This window comes from Culex quinquefasciatus, chromosome 3, assembly GCF_015732765.1.
Source record: "Culex quinquefasciatus strain JHB chromosome 3, VPISU_Cqui_1.0_pri_paternal, whole genome shotgun sequence".
In the NCBI taxonomy this organism is placed as follows: domain Eukaryota; kingdom Metazoa; phylum Arthropoda; class Insecta; order Diptera; family Culicidae; genus Culex; species Culex quinquefasciatus.
Window position 1 is genome coordinate 162,028,182 of NC_051863.1, and position 19,301 is coordinate 162,047,482.

The 19,301-nt window shown below is 30.2% G+C and overlaps 2 protein-coding genes across 5 annotated transcripts; one reads left to right on the forward strand and one right to left on the reverse strand.

Moving 5' to 3' along the window:
* Positions 1 to 12,004: 12,004 nt before the first annotated feature.
* On the reverse strand, positions 12,005 to 12,658 carry LOC119770533 (heat shock protein 23-like). Its single transcript, XM_038265585.1, has one exon. It carries the CDS (start codon positions 12,544 to 12,546, stop codon positions 12,022 to 12,024), a length of 525 nt encoding a protein of 174 aa, XP_038121513.1. The 5' UTR covers positions 12,547 to 12,658; the 3' UTR covers positions 12,005 to 12,021.
* Positions 12,659 to 14,329: 1,671 nt separating this feature from the next.
* On the forward strand, positions 14,330 to 19,294 carry LOC119770528 (THAP domain-containing protein 2-like). Of its 4 annotated transcripts, none has more exons than XR_005278873.1 (6): positions 14,330 to 14,642; positions 14,707 to 14,918; positions 17,923 to 17,986; positions 18,223 to 18,453; positions 18,515 to 18,759; positions 18,831 to 19,294. XR_005278873.1 is itself a non-coding variant. In XM_038265579.1 (3 exons), exons 1-3 carry the CDS (start codon positions 18,228 to 18,230, stop codon positions 18,972 to 18,974), a joined length of 615 nt encoding a protein of 204 aa, XP_038121507.1. In that variant the 5' UTR covers positions 18,013 to 18,227; the 3' UTR covers positions 18,975 to 19,294. The 4 variants fall into 4 exon arrangements, 1 of the variants encoding a protein (XP_038121507.1); XR_005278874.1 differs by having other exon boundaries at positions 17,944 to 17,986; XR_005278875.1 differs by lacking the exons at positions 17,923 to 17,986; positions 18,223 to 18,453; positions 18,515 to 18,759; positions 18,831 to 19,294 and adding an exon at positions 14,973 to 15,296 and having other exon boundaries at positions 14,335 to 14,642.
* The last annotated feature ends 7 nt before the right edge of the window (positions 19,295 to 19,301 follow it).

Here is a 19,301-nt window from a genome sequence, read left to right on the forward strand (position 1 = left end):
AGGCCAAAAATGGTCAGAAAAAAAGGTTAAATATTTTATGTTTATTTACGCATATAGTGATAAAAGGCATACCAGAGGACAGCTGCTGATTACTTTTTTTCATGTAAAATATCGAGACATAAATAATCATCTGTAATTCGGCCCATAGAAAAAACTGTCAAACGAGAAGTTGAAGAATAGCCGAGAGTCAACATTTTCAAAATTAATTTATAAATCAGATTTTTGGTTAACGTACAAAAAACGTCTGTATAAATGATAACAGGGGTTTGAATCTAAACTAAAAACTAGCGTTTTGTATTTATTATAATAAAAGATAAAAATACCTACATGCAAATCAGTCTTCGTCATGCACACGAGACCCAACTGACGAGTCTTTATCCCAAGTCTGAGCCAATTTGGTCCATACAGTAGGGTATTTTAACCAAAAGTGGACACTAGCGTGTCCCAAAAAAACACGAATTCGAGGAATTCAATGTGCTCAGTACTCAAATGATAGAAAATCATGTTAGAAACAACTCTCTCATACATAAAAACTTTCGGAAAAATTGTTTACCACGTTCCCTGGGCATTTTTTTGAAAAAAGTCAGTTTTTTCGACAATTTCACAAAATCTGCTTAGAAAATGGAAAATTTTAAAATTTCAAATAGCCTATACCATTAAATGATGGTCTGTGGTCCAATAAACAAGTTATTGTATCGATTTGGCCTTTTAAAACCTTGTTTTCACTTTCCCGGTAGCTTTTATGTCGAAAAATACGAGTTTTGCTTTACTTTTTTCAATCTTTTCCTCGGTATTGAACACAAAAATTTCCTCATATGTGAAAATACATGCATCTTGTAGGAAATTTTCCGCCGAAGATTTTCGTCTAAGCAACTTTGAAGTTTCATCAACTCTGAGCTGAGATATTCCAGTTTTTGTGATGAAAGAATATTGAATATTTGAAAATGTTGATATTAATCATCATTGGCATACAATATTAAGGATAATTTAAGCCTAATTTGAAGTGAGGCTGTATCGCATCTGTTTTTAAACATGATTGGTTCATCCTTCAATACTAAGGTCCACCTGGTTTTGTTTTCTCATGGCACACTACGTGCTAAATGAATGAATTACTTTTAGCAAATAACTCATATTTAGAGCATTTGGCATTTAAACCAATCGATGCACGTTTGCTGTGTTTCCATGGATACAAATAAACAAATAACAAATATAAGGTTCAATTGTACGCATTTCCGTGATCTGAACCACAACGTAACGTTTACACTCCCTTCTTATAACTCCTGTTGATAAATCCGATGTTCAGGTAAATTAAAAATATCACTAATATTTGGAATTTATTCTATAGGGATCCATCCATTAATCACGAAGACATTTTTTAAATCTCAGCTCCCTCCTTCTCATGGTCAATTGTCCATAAAAACTTTTGGTTGGAGCGTGGACAATTGCCAACCCCGTACAATCGAACCATATATTTCGATGCCTCTGTGCTCTTGTACTAAGCTTACTGGTTTTCCTATCTAGATAGCATAAGAGAGCACAGATGCATCGATTTGTTATTTGTTTATTTGTATCCATGGAAACACAGCAAACGTGCATCGATTGGTTTAAATGCAAAATGCTCTAAATATGAGTTATTTGCTAAAAGTAATTCATTCATTTAGCACGTAGTGTGCCATGAGAAAACAACACCAGGTGGCCCTTAGTATTGAAGGATGAACCAATCATGTTTAAAAACAGATGCGATACAGCCGCACTTCAAATTAGGCTTAAATTATCCCTAATATTGTATGCCAATGATGATTAATATCAACATTTTCAAATATTCAATATTCTTTCTTCACAAAACTGGAATATCTCAGCTCAGAGTTGATGAAACTTCAAAGTTGCTTAGACGAAAATCTTCGGCGGAAAATTTCCTACAAGATGCATGTATTTTCACATGTGAGGAAATTTTTGTGTTCAATACCGAGGGAAAGATTGAAAAAGTAAAGCAAAAACTCGTATTTTTCGACATAAAAGCTACCGGGAAAGTGAAAAAGGTTTTAAAAGGCCAAATCGATACAATAACTTGTTTATTGGACCACAGACCATCATTTAATGGTATAGGCTATTTGAAATTTTAAAATTTTCCATTTTTCTAAGCAGATTTTGTGAAATTGTCGAAAAAACTGACTTTTTTCAAAAAAATGCCCAGGGAACGTGGTAAACGATTTTTCCGAAAGTTTTCATGTATGAGAGAGTTGTTTCTAACATGATTTTCTATCATTTGAGAACTGAGCACATTGAATTCCTCGACTTCGTGTTTTTTTGGGACACGCTAGTGGACACCCTAGTAGAGCCGATGAGTATTTATCATAACTTTGCAGTGTTTTAAGCACTGCACAGACTGTTTCATAACACTTTGTACAGAATCATCTGAAGTCTTTTGAACATTCTGACCATTTTTCATCCAATTCTAAAAATTTCCGGGTAGGGGTGAAGTTTAAATGTTAAAATGTCTTGTACAGTCATCCCACATATTCGGAACACCCACAAATTCGGAACACTTTTATGATAATTTGTCAATAGCATGCCAAAATTAGCTTTTCTGTCGACCTTACTATTTTTAGAACCTTTATTTGGACATTATCTTGCTATTTCACTAGTAAAAGTAGTACTTTTTGAACAACGAACTTCATTCCAACACGCAGAAAAATGAGGCATATTTGAATCAACAAAACATTTTGTTGATTTGAAAATCGCTAAACGTCAAAGCAACTTTTTCAAAACAACAAAAGATTTTTGTGGAATTGAGAAAATCAAGGTTTGTTTCAACGCAAAATCTGCGTTGATTATATTCAACAAAATTTTTGTTGAAACAAACCTCGTACAGGCTGATTCTACAAAACATTTTTCTGCGTGAAGACTATTTTTTCCAGAGCAGCAAAACACTGCCTCCAAATGGCCTGTTTCATAATTGTGGGATGTTATTGTGCCTCCCACAATTGTAGAACACCTGAATTTAACTGACATTTTCACAAAAAAAAAGTTATCAAACCATGTATAAAACATCACTAAGCTTGAGTTTCATTGGTCTCAGTGTGTGAAGTCATTATTTGGTAATAAATATGTACTCCTGGAGGGATCCAAAGTTTGTTTACATTCATAAGAAAAAAGTGTTACGAATTTGTGGATTTCAAGGGTCAAAGTAATTCTTCAAAAACTTCATATAAAAGTTAAAATTTGCAGATGTTTGATACAGCATTCGAAAGATCGCAAGAAAAGCTTTAAAATGAAGGTAAAAGCAAATCATTAGGTTCAATTCTCGATTCGCTATGATTTTTTGAACATTGACCGATCTGGAAACCGTTCCGAATATGTGGGATGACTGTATATCCCGATTTTTTTTCTTATTTGTACGTTTATACAAAATAAAAATAATTTTCTCAACAACATTAATAATGCACGATTCTTGCTGATAAAAACTTGCAAACATTGTACAAACATTGTAAAATGAATTCTCAAAAGTTACATGAAAAGAAATTTAAAAAATAACAAAAATTACAAAAATTACAAAAATTACAAAAATTACAAAATTTACATAAATTACAAAAATTACAAAAATTACAAAAATTACAAAAATTACAAAAATTACAAAAATCACAAAAATTACAAAAATTACAAAAATTACAAAAATTACAAAAATTACAAAAATTACAAAAATTACAAAAATTACAAAAATTACAAAAATTACAAAAATTACAAAAATAACAAAATTACAAAATTACAAAATTACAAAAATTACAAAATTACAAAATTACAAAAATACAAAAATTACAAAAATTACAAAAATTACAAAAATTACAAAAATTACAAAATTACAAAAATTACAAAATTACAAAATTACAAAAATTTCAAAATTTCAAAAATTACAAAAATTACAAAAATACAAAAATTACAAAAATTACAAAAATTACAAAAATCACAAAAATTACAAAAATTACAAAAATTACAAAAATTACAAAAATAACAAAAATTACAAAAATTACAAAAATTACAAAAATTACAAAAATTACAAAAATTACAAAAATTACAAAAATTACAAAATTACAAAATTACAAAATTACAAAAATTACAAAATTACAAAAATTACAAAATTACAAAATTACAAAAATTACAAAATTACAAAAATTACAAAAATTACAAAAATTACAAAAATTACAAAATAACAAAAATTACAAAAATTACAAAAATTACAAAAATTACAAAAATTACAAAAATTACAAAAATTACAAAAATTACAAAAATTACAAAAATTACAAAAATTACAAAATTACAAAATTACAAAATTACAAAATTACAAAATTACAAAAATTTCAAAATTTCAAAAATTACAAAAATTACAAAAATACAAAAATTACAAAAATACAAAAATTACAAAAATCACAAAATTACAAAATTACAAAATTACAAAAATTACAAAATAACAAAATTACAAAATTACAAAATTACAAAATTACAAAATTACAAAAATTACAAAATTACAAAATTACAAAAATTACAAAATTACAAAATTACAAAAATTACAAAAATTACAAAATTACAAAAATTACAAAAATTACAAAATTACAAAAATTACAAAATTACAAAAATTACAAAATTACAAAATTACAAAAATTACAAAAATTACAAAATTACAAAAATTACAAAAATTACAAAAATTACAAAATTACAAAATTACAAAAATAACAAAAATTACAAAAATTACAAAATTACAAAATTACAAAATTACAAAATTACAAAAATTACAAAAATTACAAAAATACAAAAATTACAAAAATTACAAAAATTACAAAAATTACAAAAATTACAAAAATTACAAAAATTACAAAAATTACAAAAATTTCAAAAATTTCAAAAATTACAAAAATTACAAAAAATACAAAAATTACAAAAATTACAAAAATTACAAAAATCACAAAAATTACAAAAATTACAAAAATTACAAAAATTACAAAAATAACAAAAATTACAAAAATTACAAAAATTACAAAAATTACAAAAATTACAAAAATTACAAAAATTACAAAAATTACAAAAATTACAAAAATTACAAAATTACAAAATTACAAAATTACAAAATTACAAAATTACAAAATTACAAAATTACAAAATTACAAAAATTACAAAAATTACAAAAATTACAAAAATTACAAAAATTACAAAAATTACAAAAATTACAAAAATTACAAAAATTACAAAAATTACAAAATCACAAAAATTACAAAAATTACAAAATTACAAAATTACAAAAATTACAAAATTACAAAATTACAAAATTACAAAATTACAAAATTACAAAATTACAAAAATTACAAAATTACAAAATTACAAAAATTACAAAATTACAAAAATTACAAAATTACAAAAATACAAAAATTACAAAATTACAAAATTACAAAAATTACAAAAATTACAAAATTACAAAAATTACAAAATTACAAAAATTACAAAAATTACAAAATTACAAAAATTTCAAAATTTCAAAATTACAAAAATTACAAAAATACAAAATTACAAAATTACAAAATTACAAAAATCACAAAATTACAAAATTGCAAAATTACAAAAATTACAAAATAACAAAAATTACAAAATTACAAAATTACAAAATTACAAAATTTCAAAAATTACAAAATTACAAAATTACAAAAAATACAAAAATTACAAAAATTACAAAAATTACAAAAATCACAAAAATTACAAAAATTACAAAAATTACAAAAATTACAAAAATAACAAAAATTACAAAAATTACAAAAATTACAAAAATTACAAAAATTACAAAAATTACAAAAATTACAAAAATAACAAAAATTACAAAAATTACAAAAATTACAAAAATTACAAAAATTACAAAAATTACAAAAATTACAAAAATTACAAAATTACAAAATTAAAAATTACAAAATTACAAAAATTACAAAAATTACAAAAATTACAAAAATTACAAAATTACAAAATTACAAAAATTACAAAAATTACAAAATTAAAAATTACAAAATTACAAAATTACAAAATTACAAAAATTACAAAATTACAAAATTACAAAATTACAAAAATTACAAAAATTACAAAAATTACAAAAATTACAAAAATTACAAAAATTACAAAAATTATAAAAATTACAAAAATTACAAAAATTACAAAAATTACAAAAATAACAAAATTACAAAAATTACAAAAATTACAAAATTACAAAAATTACAAAATTACAAAATTACAAAATTACAAAAATACAAAAATTACAAAAATTACAAAATTACAAAAATTACAAAAATTACAAAAATTAAAAATTACAAAAATTACAAAATTACAAAATTTCAAAATTTCAAAATTTCAAAAATTACAAAATTACAAAATTACAAAAATACAAAATTACAAAATTACAAAAATTACAAAAATCACAAAATTACAAAATTACAAAAATTACAAAATTACAAAAATAACAAAATTACAAAATTACAAAAATTACAAAAATTACAAAAATTACAAAAATTACAAAAATTACAAAAATAACAAAATTACAAAAATTACAAAAATTACAAAATTACAAAATTACAAAAATTACAAAATTACAAAAATTACAAAATTACAAAATTTAAAAATTACAAAAATTACAAAATTACAAAATTACAAAAATTAAAAATTTCAAAATTTCAAAAATTACAAAATTACAAAAATACAAAAATTACAAAATTACAAAATTACAAAATCACAAAAATTACAAAAATTACAAAATTACAAAATAACAAAATTACAAAAATTACAAAATTACAAAATTACAAAAATTACAAAATTACAAAAATTACAAAATTACAAAATTACAAAATTACAAAAATTACAAAAATTACAAAAATTACAAAAATTACAAAAATTACAAAAATTACAAAAATTACAAAAATTACAAAAATTACAAAAATTACAAAAATTACAAAAATTACAAAAATTACAAAAATTACAAAAATTACAAAAAATACAAAAATAAAAGGTCCTAATAAAAATAAGTGACGAGTAAAAAAAATAGACTTCCTACAGACTTTTTGTCAAGATTATAAAGACACCGCCTTTCAGGAAAATGGCATCCCTTCCTACAAGGCTTTTTACGTGGCGATCAGACGGGACCATTTGAGGTTAAGTAAATTCAGACCATTTTTGAAACTGCTTGTAATTTTAGATAGTTAAGTCAGATCTTGAAAATTCTTAATCCACAAGAAAGGTCTTCTCATATGCTTTCTATAATATATATATATAACATGTGAGGGTTTAATGAAAAAAAAAACACCCTTTTTACCATAATTTTAATTTAATATGAAACAGTTTTTTAACATAACTTTTTGAATACATGATAAAACTGCATGAATTTAAATAGCAACTTAGGGAACGTTAAGACGGATCGATTAAAACCATTTCGGCCAAAATCGGTTGAGCCTGTGACAAGATATTCCAGTGACATTTATTTGGTACACATGTCTACATACAGCCAAACACACAGACATTTGCTCAGCTGGTGATTCTGAGTCGATATGTACAAATGAAGGTAGGTCTAGGAGGTCTAACTAAAAAGTTCGTTTTTCGAGTGATTTTATAGCCTTTCCTCAGTAAAGTGAGGAAGGCAAAAAGGAAATTCTGTTTTGTTGTGCAAATACTAAAGGCCATAACTGATTGTCGAAATTTTCTAATATCGATAACTCAGCAACTAATGGTTCGATTTTTAATGTTAAAACATGAAACATTTGTGAAATTTTCCGATCTGTTCGGAAACAATATTTTCGGAAACAATATTTTTTAAATCAAGACTAACATTTCAAAAGGGCGTAATATTGATTGTTTTGGATATCACATTAGAAAATGGTGGGTTGTTTGGGTGAGACTTAGAAAACTTAAATTTTCTTGTTTCTTATTCATAAAGCCGCAGTATCTCAGCAACCAGAGGTCCAATCTTCAATGTCTCTTAGACAATTTTATACCCAATTTTCTGAACCTTTCAAAAAAAAAATATTAGAAATGGTCACTCATGATCACTATTTTTTTTTAAAGCGAAAAACTACAAATATTTCGCTAAAATCAAACTTTCGGTGGCTTTATCTTGAAAACGGAGCCCTTTATCAAAAAATCTGTACAGTACTTTTCGATTGCCAATTCAATTTTACATTGAAAAATTCATTCAATTTTGTTTTTGCATGAAATTTCAATTTTTTCCAAAAATCACATTTTTTTCAAAAAAATCGTAACTCGGCGGCAGGTTTTTTGACCATGTTTTTCTATGGCTTATAAGTTGCGGGTTTTTGTCTCCCAAAACATACATAAAAATCCCGAAAATCGAAAAATACATATTTTGGGAAATTGAGTTTTTGTGAAAACAAGTTGATTAAAAAATCTGCAATTTTTTTTCCGTGTACCTATTTTTTCCTCAATAGTCCTCAACAAAACCTACAACTTTGCCGAAGACACCAAATTGATCAGAAAATTCACTCAAAAGTTACAGCTGTTTGTAAGGACAGCTGCCAAAATTGTATAGAGACTTGTATGGGTGAACCAATGACACAAAATAGCTTCTTTGGTCATAGGGAAGGCCCCCACAAAGTTTGAGCCAAATAAAAAAATTCAATTAAAATCAATTTCTGGTTTTGGAAGAGAATTGCTCACATGCAAAAAAAAAAAAACACACACACACAATAAATTGAGAATTTATTGATTATTTTATCAAAACACCTTCAGATGGTCCACCAATTGATAACATTCCCCTTAAAAAATATCTTAGCATCCGTTTTTTAAATTTCCAATATGAGAAAAGGGCTTCAGGTATCGTCACCTGGGTGAATCTGGACAAATGGGGTGAATTGTGTTCATAAACTGCTATTGAACAAAATTGATTAAGGTGAAGCCGTTGATCATTTTCGAAGAAAATTAATCATCACTATAAAAAAATGTGTATTAAATTCAATTTAACGAATTTCTGCACAAAAATGAATCAGCATGTGCCGGTTGTTGCCTTCTTGAAGCCACTTAAGGAATTTTTGATCTAAATCAATTGTGCTTCAAAATTTATATAATTTTGTGGCACAGTCATTGACGTCCTAGTTGGCAATCATTGATTAATGACGATTTCCATAACTTAACAAGGAATGGGATATTCGTTACCAAAAGGAATCAGCATGTGTAGGGCACTATTCTAAACAACTTGTTGAAGAAATTTTGTCAAAATATTGAAAGCGACGCAAAATTTATATCTTTGAAGGAAAAATCATGACAATGATGGAAGTCTTCACGTTAATAGCATAAGTTGATTGGAATTCCAGCAGAACGGTCGAAATCGAAACAATCGTCCAACATCGGAAAAATACGTATCAATGCAATGAGCAGTCAAATGAGGGTGTGGCCGGTGCTTCTACCTCAGCGCGGTACAAACCCCGACCCGACCCGTAATTTGCTATCGATTATGTATCAATAAATTCGCCTGCCACTCAAATTGGCGCGGAAACACCTTGCGCCAGGTTGGAGCTGCTTAATTCCAACGAATAATATTAAAAAAAAAGAACCTCACCCTTTTCCCCTTAACCCCGTGGATTGGCGATTGGAAACCCCATTCCATTGTTGTTCCACAGCGGTTGGGTAACCTTCAAAAATGCGAAAATTGTACTAGAACTTTAAAATAGTTCCGGGGCCTCGTGGCAGAACTATGCGGCCTGTCCCATTCATGGGCACCCAGCGAACGCGCGATACTGTTCAGTGCTGATTGTTGTTTAAGTTTTTATTTTTTTTCCTTGGTGGGGAGCATTCCAGCAGAGGTGCATATAATATTCTGTGCTTTTAGCAGGAGTGAGGTTGGATTCGTGCTGGGGTAGGTTGGTGGGGGGAGCAGCGACGTTGGACTGTCAAGCTAGAGCATAACTTTTATCGTGGGAAAACCGATAAAATGGAACATCATAAATTGTTGTGTGCACTCTAAGAATAAAAAAAATATTTTATATTAGTTAGACAAGTTTAAGTTTGTCCAAGTATCACAAAATACATTTACTGTCGCAAAAAAACTATTTTTTTCTCAAAATTCATTCAAAGCGTTATAAATTAGAATAACAACATATTTGTTAGTGTGCAAGGATGAGCATTGGCCAGGGTTTTTCCGCACGCGCCTTCAACTCCTCAACTGAGCCGTTCGTGATTATTTGTCCAAACTATGAAAAGAGAGGAACCTCTACACAGCACTCCCATCCACAATCACCCTCCCGCGTGCACAACCGTATCACAAGGTAATCATTTTATTTTTTACGACCACTATTTATTGTTATGATTTGCTGAACTACCACGTCGGGTTTATACACTTGTCAGTTTTGCAATGCAGCATGGTTCGTGGTTTAAACTCGGGTGATTTTCCCTGAATTTTCCCACAAGTTTTTGATGCTTTCCTATTGCAGGAAGAAAATTGCCTTGGACCAGTCAATCAGTTGGGTTGCTTTCCTTATTTTGCAGAGAGGCCGGAGTGGTAAACTATGCTGCCATTTCTCTGGGGTGAATTCACTATATAGACGTATCAAGGCGGTTTGTCACTTCCTTTCGGTTCGCGCCAAAGTACGACGCGTTCACCAAACGAGTTATTGAACTGTTATACATGTTTGAAATAATGCAGTATGAACATTACGAAAAGTGTAATTCAGATTTTTTCGCTGTCAATCATATCGGAATCGTTTATGTTGGTGAAGCGACATGTGTCGGAAGTGAAATTGGGTCAATTTTTATGGAAGAATTGACGTTGCACGTTGATTTGAATTTGAATTTCGACGCAAATTGCTGGTCATATATACTTTTAGCGTTATGGCGCTAGTTAAATTAATAAAAAAATTTGCTCAATCAGTTTGAAGGAGTTCATGCTTGATATTATGCTATTTTCTATTCAGAAAGTGATGAAATAAAATAATTCACAAAGAGTTAAGCTGATAAGATTATACTCAAAGAAATCAGTGATTTTAAATTTATATAGCACAACAAAATAGTTCTTAGCTTAGGTGTAAAAAGAAGTTTGCAATTGAGCCTTTGGACACCTTGTTTCGAGTAGGTATCTCTCAATCGAGAACGCCAAGAAAATGATGTAGAGCGAACATTTTTTTTTAATTTATCAAACTAAATTATCTAAAAGATGCTAGGGGAAATATGCCCATTCTAATCACTCTAAGCCGTTCGACCAATTCTCATCACTTTTCCGTTTTCCGCTATTAAATCAACATTTTCAGATGTTTCAACAATGGAGAGTTGCTTGCTCACTTTTATTTGAGCTATTCATTACTTTGGAACAGTCAAAAACACTTTATGAAAGCTGTAATTCATGATCAAAGTGCTGATAAGCCGATAATAGAAATAGGCTGAGAAAGGGTATAGTTCCCCTATATTAATGATTAGAGCAAGCGGTCCAAAAAAAATAAAATCAAATTATTCGCTCTACAGCATTGCCTTGGCGTTCTCGAAACTAAGTGTCCGAAGGCTTGATTGTTGAGGCAATAGCAAACCTCTTTTTACTCCTTAGCTTCCATCCACCCCGGGATTCGAACTGACGACCGTTGGATTGTTGGTCCAACTGCCTACCAGCGACTCCACCAGGACAGGACCCAGGGAGACAACTCCTACACCTGGACTGAGCTAACGACCTAACCTTTTTTTAGGTTAGTGCGGGGCCAACATTTACTTCCTGTCCGACGGAAGGCGTGATCAGACAAATCTCGTCTCAAAATTTGCCACCGGGGCCATCTGGGATCGAACCCAGGCCGACTGAGTGAGAGGCAATCACGCTTACCCCTACACCATGGTCCCGGCTAGCAAGTGGTCCATGAAACAATAAATTATTTATTAATAAAGTGTTCTGAAGTCTCTAAATTGTTTAAATTTGTTGGTTTTTTTAGTCTTTTTGTGATACTCAATTCTCTAAATAAACAAAATTTATACAGTGTAATGAAGCATAAACATAAAGAAATACACTAAAGAAACATTTTATTCATTAACATTCGATTTATCACTAACAGTCTTCTCCGCTCGTAAAACTGGAATTGTCCTGTCCATTGCTGGTGCTTCAAGTAATGCCAATCTGGGAGCCCTAACGGTCAGCACTCCATCGGATGAGAGTGACGATGCAACCTTCTCCAGATCGTGTCCCTCCGGAAGTCGGTACTTCCGAACAAAATGCCTCGACACAAATCCGTGCTCGTCCTGCTTTTCCTCGTGCTTTCCCTCGACTGTAATGTAATTGTCCACCATTTTGACGGAGATTTCCTCTGGTTTGAAGTTCTGGACATTGATGCTGACTTCGAAGTCTTCTTTGATTTTCTTCTGAACGATCTTATTTTCCTCTGGGTTACATGCGCAGCGTCGTTTATTTCCTCGACGAGTTGGAATGCCGTTGAATGCCACAAGAAATTCGGACGGAAATTCATCTTCGAAAACTGCCTTGTCCAAAATGCTTGGGCGCAGCAAGTCGTCCATGAAACTGTCCCGGAACAGGAGGGGAATTAGCGACATGACGATTTCACTTGTTTTCACTTTTCCAATTGAATTAAATTAAATTATTCTTCGACTTGAAGTGTTTGGTACTATTCGTGTTTGATGTGTTCACTTGTTTGCGTTGCCTCGAACTGATGTCGAGCAGTGAGTTCTGCTGGCAATTTATACATCAAACACGGCATTTCTAGTACTTTCGAGGGAGATGATTCGAGAAGAATCTCGTGGGTTCTGCTTGAATCACGATTCGAGAATGAACTGGAGGGTTCACTTTGGATCGAATTCGAGAACTCACTAGAAACACTCATCACACGAACAATTCATGTGGTGAGTGCCTCATATTTATTAGAGAAGGTTCTCTAACATTCATGTGTAACGAACTTTGAGTTACATTTGGAAACATTTTGTTGACCATTCTCCAAATTCACGTAGCTGTGTTATTTTTGATAAAAAACCTGGACGGAAATGTTATGCCCTATCCGATGGTGCATAAAAGAATATATGGGACCGGTTCGATGCCGACGGATTTTCCGACTACGTAATTCTGGATTGGTACGAATGTTCAACGAAAAATCCATTCTAAGACTGATTGCAACGCGGCTCTACTTTGTTCTATCTGTTTCATTTTTCAAATAGAACTGAAACAGACCACCCGCAACGCGGAGTTGCAGTTTTATTTTTCGAGCAGTATTTTGAAACCAGAATAAAACTGCTCGACGAGTTTGTTTCAAACGTGAGACGATTTGGAACTGGAATAGAACTCAGTTTCTAAAAAAAATCAGTTATATGGAGATATCCACGTATTCTTACACACACACACTATGATGCTGTGTTGATAATCATACGCACACAATTAAAAGCATTTTTTTGAAACAACATTTAGATCAGCGCGTTGCGAGCACCGTGTTCTAGTTTCATTTCCGCCAGTTCTAAAAATTTAAAACTGCTCGCAATTTGAAACAATTATAAAACTTCGCGTTGCAACCAGTCTAACGATTCAAAGGCTACTTCAAACTTTGCAATGGAGCATCTGCAGTCGAGCAGTTTTTGACAGTTCGCTCCATAAGAAATACATTGTAGAAAAACGCAAAAACTGCTCGAATGGAAGTGCTCCATTGTTGACATTTAGTCGAAAATGTTGTTAAATTATGATAAGTTTTATATAGAACATTCAAAGTCATATAAACTACTTTTTTATACTAAGCAATAAGTTAACTCTATAATCAATCTTAATTCTTTTTCTGGAAAGTTGGGGTTTGGAAGTTCGAGTAACGGTGATTTATCAACAAATAACTTCATATTTGTTAATATTGCGAAAGAAGTACCTACAAAGTTTTTTTTATTTTTTTTTGTTATGGAACTCAAAAGGAACTTTTTAGAAAAAATCATATTTTCATAAGCTTTCTGTGGCCAAATGTTCGGCATGAGTTTCTTAACAAAACGTTCCACAAATTTCATCAAAAAAGTATATAGCGATTAAGGGGTGTACACACTTTTTCACATAAATACTCTGATTTAAAAGGAATCCTTATATTGCCAAACATATTAGAGTTTCGTTATTTTGCTCTGTAAATATATGGAGGATTGTTAGTAGATGTTGGAAAAAAATAACTTTCCAATGGCGGCCTTATTTTAAAATAGGTAATGAATATTTTCATGATATTTGGTTAAACTCTGCTACCTAGAAAAAAAAAAAACAGATTAATTCAAGCTTCTCGTACAAACCACCATTTCAAACGAATGAATAATTGTGTTGACATCACTCACATTAGTTTCCATTGACAGTTGAGTTCTCAATAGCTGAGTGACCCATCTAAAACAGCTGATTTAATTTCCAAAACATTAACATTTGCTTAAGTTTGCATAAAGTAATTTTTGTTTGATAAAAAAAATGCCATCTCATACATGTATTGTGTGTAAATTAAAGTTGACATTTGTGAAGCAAAGAAAGCTTGCCGTTTCCTTTCACGCATTTCCAAGGTATCCATACACAAAACAAGCATGGATAGAGTTTTGCGGCACCGACACAGGTGTGGTGTGCTCGGGACACTTTTCCGACGACTGCTTTATTGCTGGGCGTGATGAAAATTATAAACGTCGCCGATTGTTTGCATGGGGTTTGTATTTTTTGTGTGATATTTCATTGAAAATATTTCATGATAATTTCATTGGAATTTCCAGCTGTACCCACTATTCGAGTCCCAGTAAAAATAAATGGATCAAGCATTTTATCTGAAAACAGTTCATCGAGTTTGAGTGAAACTATTCAACCAGAAATTTCAAAGTCCGTTGACTCGAAGGAAGCTACGCACATTTCGGCGGATGATATAATTTTAACACAGAGTGCTACAGTTTCCCAGCTCAAGGCCCAAGTGCAGGAGCATAAATCAAAGGTGGGAACTGATATTTTTTTTCTGTTTTGTTGTGCTAAACATTATAAATTTTAGCTGGAAGACACGAACAAAAAGTTACACGAGATCAGGGTGGCCACCTCGGGAAAAAACCGGGAAAACCGGGAAAAACCCGGGATTTTTATCCACCGGGAGAAAACCGGGAAAAACTCGGGAATTCGACTGACAAACCGGGAAAATATTTTAAGTTTATTTAAATTTTGACAAAAGCCCCTCTTTAATGTATTCAATATGTTCTTTTCTCAAATAGAATATTATTCCTGTTATTCTAAATGAATAAATCGCGAAAACTAGCATTTTTTTCCTCTACAGCAGCGGTTCTCGACCACATGTACCCCTGTGGGTACCACGAGCGGTCTCAGGGGGCCAGAAAACCCTCAAACGAAATATTTAAGAGAAAAAAAAAAATTGATTTGAAGCAAAAGCTAACAACCATATTTAAGGTGCAGTGAATTACGGGCGAATTATTTTTGACCAATCAGAAAATGTTTAAAAAAAATATTTGAATGATAAACCTATAATTTGCATTCGTTAAGAAATTTTAAGAATTTAAAATAAAGTGCACCGTTTTAGAGTTTTTTCGTTTAGTTTTTTTCTACGAATATTTGTTTCAAATTTGTAAATTGTGCCAAAAATATTCAAAAATATTTGAATGATAAACCTATAATTTGCATTCGTTAAGAAATTTTAAAAATTTAAAATAAAGTGCACCGTTTTAGAGTTTTTTCTTTTTGTTTTTTCTACGAATATTTGTTTCAAATTTGTAAATTGTGCCATTTAATTTAAAACATTCAAAATATTTGTAAAAATAATCATATGTTTCATAATTTGGATATTGTTAATTTGACTTTTGTTTGCTTAAATATAAGTTGTGCATAAAATTTAAATCAGGATTTTTTTTTAATTTAATGATCAAGATTTGTCCTTCAAAGAAAGGAGTAAAGAATTTTCTCAACCATTCGATTTTTTAAAACTAAAATAGAATGATTTTTTAATGAAAAAAGCTACAACTTCTAAAAAATACTATTAAATAGCATGTTTAAATCTGAAATCAAAACTATTTTTGAAAATTTTTCAAATGTATATTTTGGGCAGTTTAAAAAATCTCTGTTCCAAAAACAATTCGTCGGTCATCATAAATTTATACAAAATTATTATTATTAAATATGGAAGAAAAAATAAAAAAAGTCAATGAATATTTAATTAACAGAAAGAATATCTCCAAAATGCTTGGCATTTTCAGCAGATAGTTTAAGAAATACAGAAAAACATTTTATTTTGAAGCTTTACTAAGAAAACTGATTTGAAGAAATGTACATGGACGTTGAGTAAAAAAACAAAAAAATAAAATATAACAAAAAAATTAAAGAACAAGCCATAGTCTCAACATTTGAATGCAAAAAGTGTTTAAAAATGCATTTTACACTAGTTCAGTTGTTTTGCAATTATTAGTCTTCAAAAAATGTACGGAAAAAACTTTTTGCGTATTAAAGACCGAAAATTAAAAAAAAAAAATCAAAAGATTATTAAATCAACCCAAACATGCTTAAAAATGATTCCAAACGCAGGGGAATGTATTTTAAATAGATTTCAGCTGATTGCACTCAATTTTCGATTGAAATTTAGATGTTCTATGAAAAAAAATATTTTTTTTTTGCCCCCTGATTTTTCGGGGCAACTTTGAAGGAAGGGACAAAAACTTCAAATAAAATTTGTACCAGCCTTAAGTGTTGTTGGAAAAATTGCAGCTCGATCATTTTTTATGATTTTTTACCATTTTGTGTTTTGGGTATTTCAGACAGTTTTTCTAAATTAAAATTATTTTCGAAAATTTATTCCATCAATCAACTTACCGAAGATACTTAATCGATAAAAAAAGTGTCAAGATACCGTTTTTTATATTTGTATGGAACTTTCCTGCACTGCTGCCAAAGTGTATACATTTTTGTTTGGACTAATGATTCAAAAAGACTTTTTGGTTAAAAAGAAAGTACTCACCAAAAAATAACAATTAATTCACAGAAATTGATAATTCTTGTAAGAATCGTTCTTGTTGAATACACAAAACCTTTTTTCAAAGAAACTTTACGAGCATTTATATAAATGTTGATAACAATGTATTTTTGCAAATCTTTTCTACAAAAAAACTTTTCTACAAAAATTGTAAATGCCATTTCCTGCTTTCTAATAATTAATGTTATTCTAAAAATAAAAAGTTTTTTTATATTTTTATTTTTGATGAAAAATCCCAATCATTAGAAAAATTAGAGGTTTGGATTGGAAACAGATAAAAAGGCTTCGTTTTCAACTTACTTACTTTGTACTCAAGATATTTGAAAGCTTTCTTGAGGAACTCAAACTTTGAACCAAATGTATGCGTTCCAAAAGTATGTTGATACCAACGTTAGCCTAAAAAAACATTGTAATTTGGTTTAAAAACATTCCAGAAAATTCCTTCTGGTCTCGGGAGAAAACCGGGAAAAAACCGGGAAATTGAAAATCGAAATCTGGTGGCCACCCTGCACGAGATGGAAAGAGCGATCTTCGAGCGAGATTGCGTAATCGAAAACCTTCGAAAAACTCTGGACGACGTGACGAGAAATTCATATTCAGGAACTCTTCATGTTGATTTTATAGATGATATCAAAATTGAGGATAGTGAGCTTCAATCGTCTTGAATTAACATCTTAAACTTAAAATTAAATTTGCTTTATTCCGTGACGAATTTTATTGTGTTTCATTATCATATCCGAAAGGTTTATTTTTGAATAGTTTTTTTGCTTCAAAAAAAAAAACATCAATTTTTGGGCGTGCAAAAATTTGTGAATTTTTTCTTTGAAAATCTTGTTTTGGAACACAAGAAAAATAGTTTCACATATTGGAAATTGTACACCAAACTGTTGGAAATATTTTTTCTCATCCGCATCCGGCATAAGTTTTATAAAAATGCATAATCAACAATACTTTTTTTTTCAAAAAATCATAGGTTTACGCTATTTGTTAATAGGTGGCGAAATATGTCTTTTAGCTTTGCTGCAAATCCTCTACAGGTAAATTATATTCTTTTAGATATTTATTTAAATACAATTTTGTTATCATTTTTTTTTATTTTCTTAGCAACTGTTTTGAATGTTTCGAATGAACTAAGTTGGATTCATCCGCTTCACTCAGATGAGTTGTGATTGACAGTTGAATTTGAGTTCTCAATGGTTGCGCTGACCAACATAAACAGCCTGTGTTCATTTTTAAAAACGTAAACAATTTTTCATAAGACGACCTTTGCTAGGGAAAATGCCGTCCTACAGATGTGTTGTGTGCCAACTATCGTCGAGATTCGTTAAGTCGAAAAACCTTTCCATTTCCTTTCACGGTTTCCCAAGTGATCCAGACAAAAAACAAGCATGGAAAGAGTTTTGTGGCACCGACACAGGTGTGGTGTGCTCGGAGCACTTTTCCGACGACTGCTTTCTTGGAGCGCGCGAAGAAAAGAATAAACGCCGTCGGTTGGTTAACAAGGGTAAATACATGAATTTAATATTATTATTATTTTAAAATTAAGTTTAAATTTAATTTTTCAGCTGTACCCACTTTGCGGTTCCCTGTGACGACTCATGCAACAAGAATCCTGTCGACTACCTACTCCCAAGAAAATGATTCCTCTTATTTTGGTGTTCAGCCTACGAAGGAGGACTTTTCTGAGGAAGACTTTTCCCAGTCCTTTGACTACATAGCAGAAGAAGACATGTCAGAGGAAGATGCAGTTTCGGCAAAGGATGACATAATTTCCGATCTCAGGAGCCAAGTTGATGAATATAAAACACAGGTGATAAATATTTTTTTTGGCTACGTTTATTTCTACTAGATTAGATAGATAGATTCTATATTCTGTTTTAGCTGGAAGACACGACCAAAAAGTTAAACGAGATGGAAGAAGCCATTTTTGACCGAGATTGTATCATCGAGGACCTCCGCAAAAAGCTGGACGATGTCCAGAATGGATTATTACCCGACCAAATTAAAATAGAGATTAATGATTAAGTATGAAACGAAACAATTCGCGTTTCAGTCCCATTAATTGGCATTCAGTGATTAAGATTTCTTCATCTGACTAAAAGCGGTTGAAAAATTTGTTAAAGATGAGCGCGCTCAACCCCACTTTTTGTACACGTAGGGCCATTAACCTTAAGATTCAATCACACGACCTTTAGATGCGAGTTAAATGGTCGAGAATCTGTGTCCTTGTAGAAGCTGTGTATGTGATGTGTTAATTAAATAAAATATAAACTAGCGTATAACATTTGTTTTACATTTCGGAATGTTCATTTATTGAAAATAAAAAAAACGGATATTTTTAGAACTTAAATA

Bases quoted from the DNA above. Each gene is read 5' to 3' on its own strand.
- LOC119770533 (XM_038265585.1), bottom strand. From the start codon at position 12,546: ATGTCGCTAATTCCCCTCCTGTTCCGGGACAGTTTCATGGACGACTTG.
- LOC119770528 (XM_038265579.1), top strand. From the start codon at position 18,228: ATGCCGTCCTACAGATGTGTTGTGTGCCAACTATCGTCGAGATTCGTT. The intron at 18,454-18,514 runs GTAAATACATGA...TTAATTTTTCAG, and splicing joins CCGTCGGTTGGTTAACAAGG to CTGTACCCACTTTGCGGTTC. The intron at 18,760-18,830 runs GTGATAAATATT...ATTCTGTTTTAG, and splicing joins TTGATGAATATAAAACACAG to CTGGAAGACACGACCAAAAA.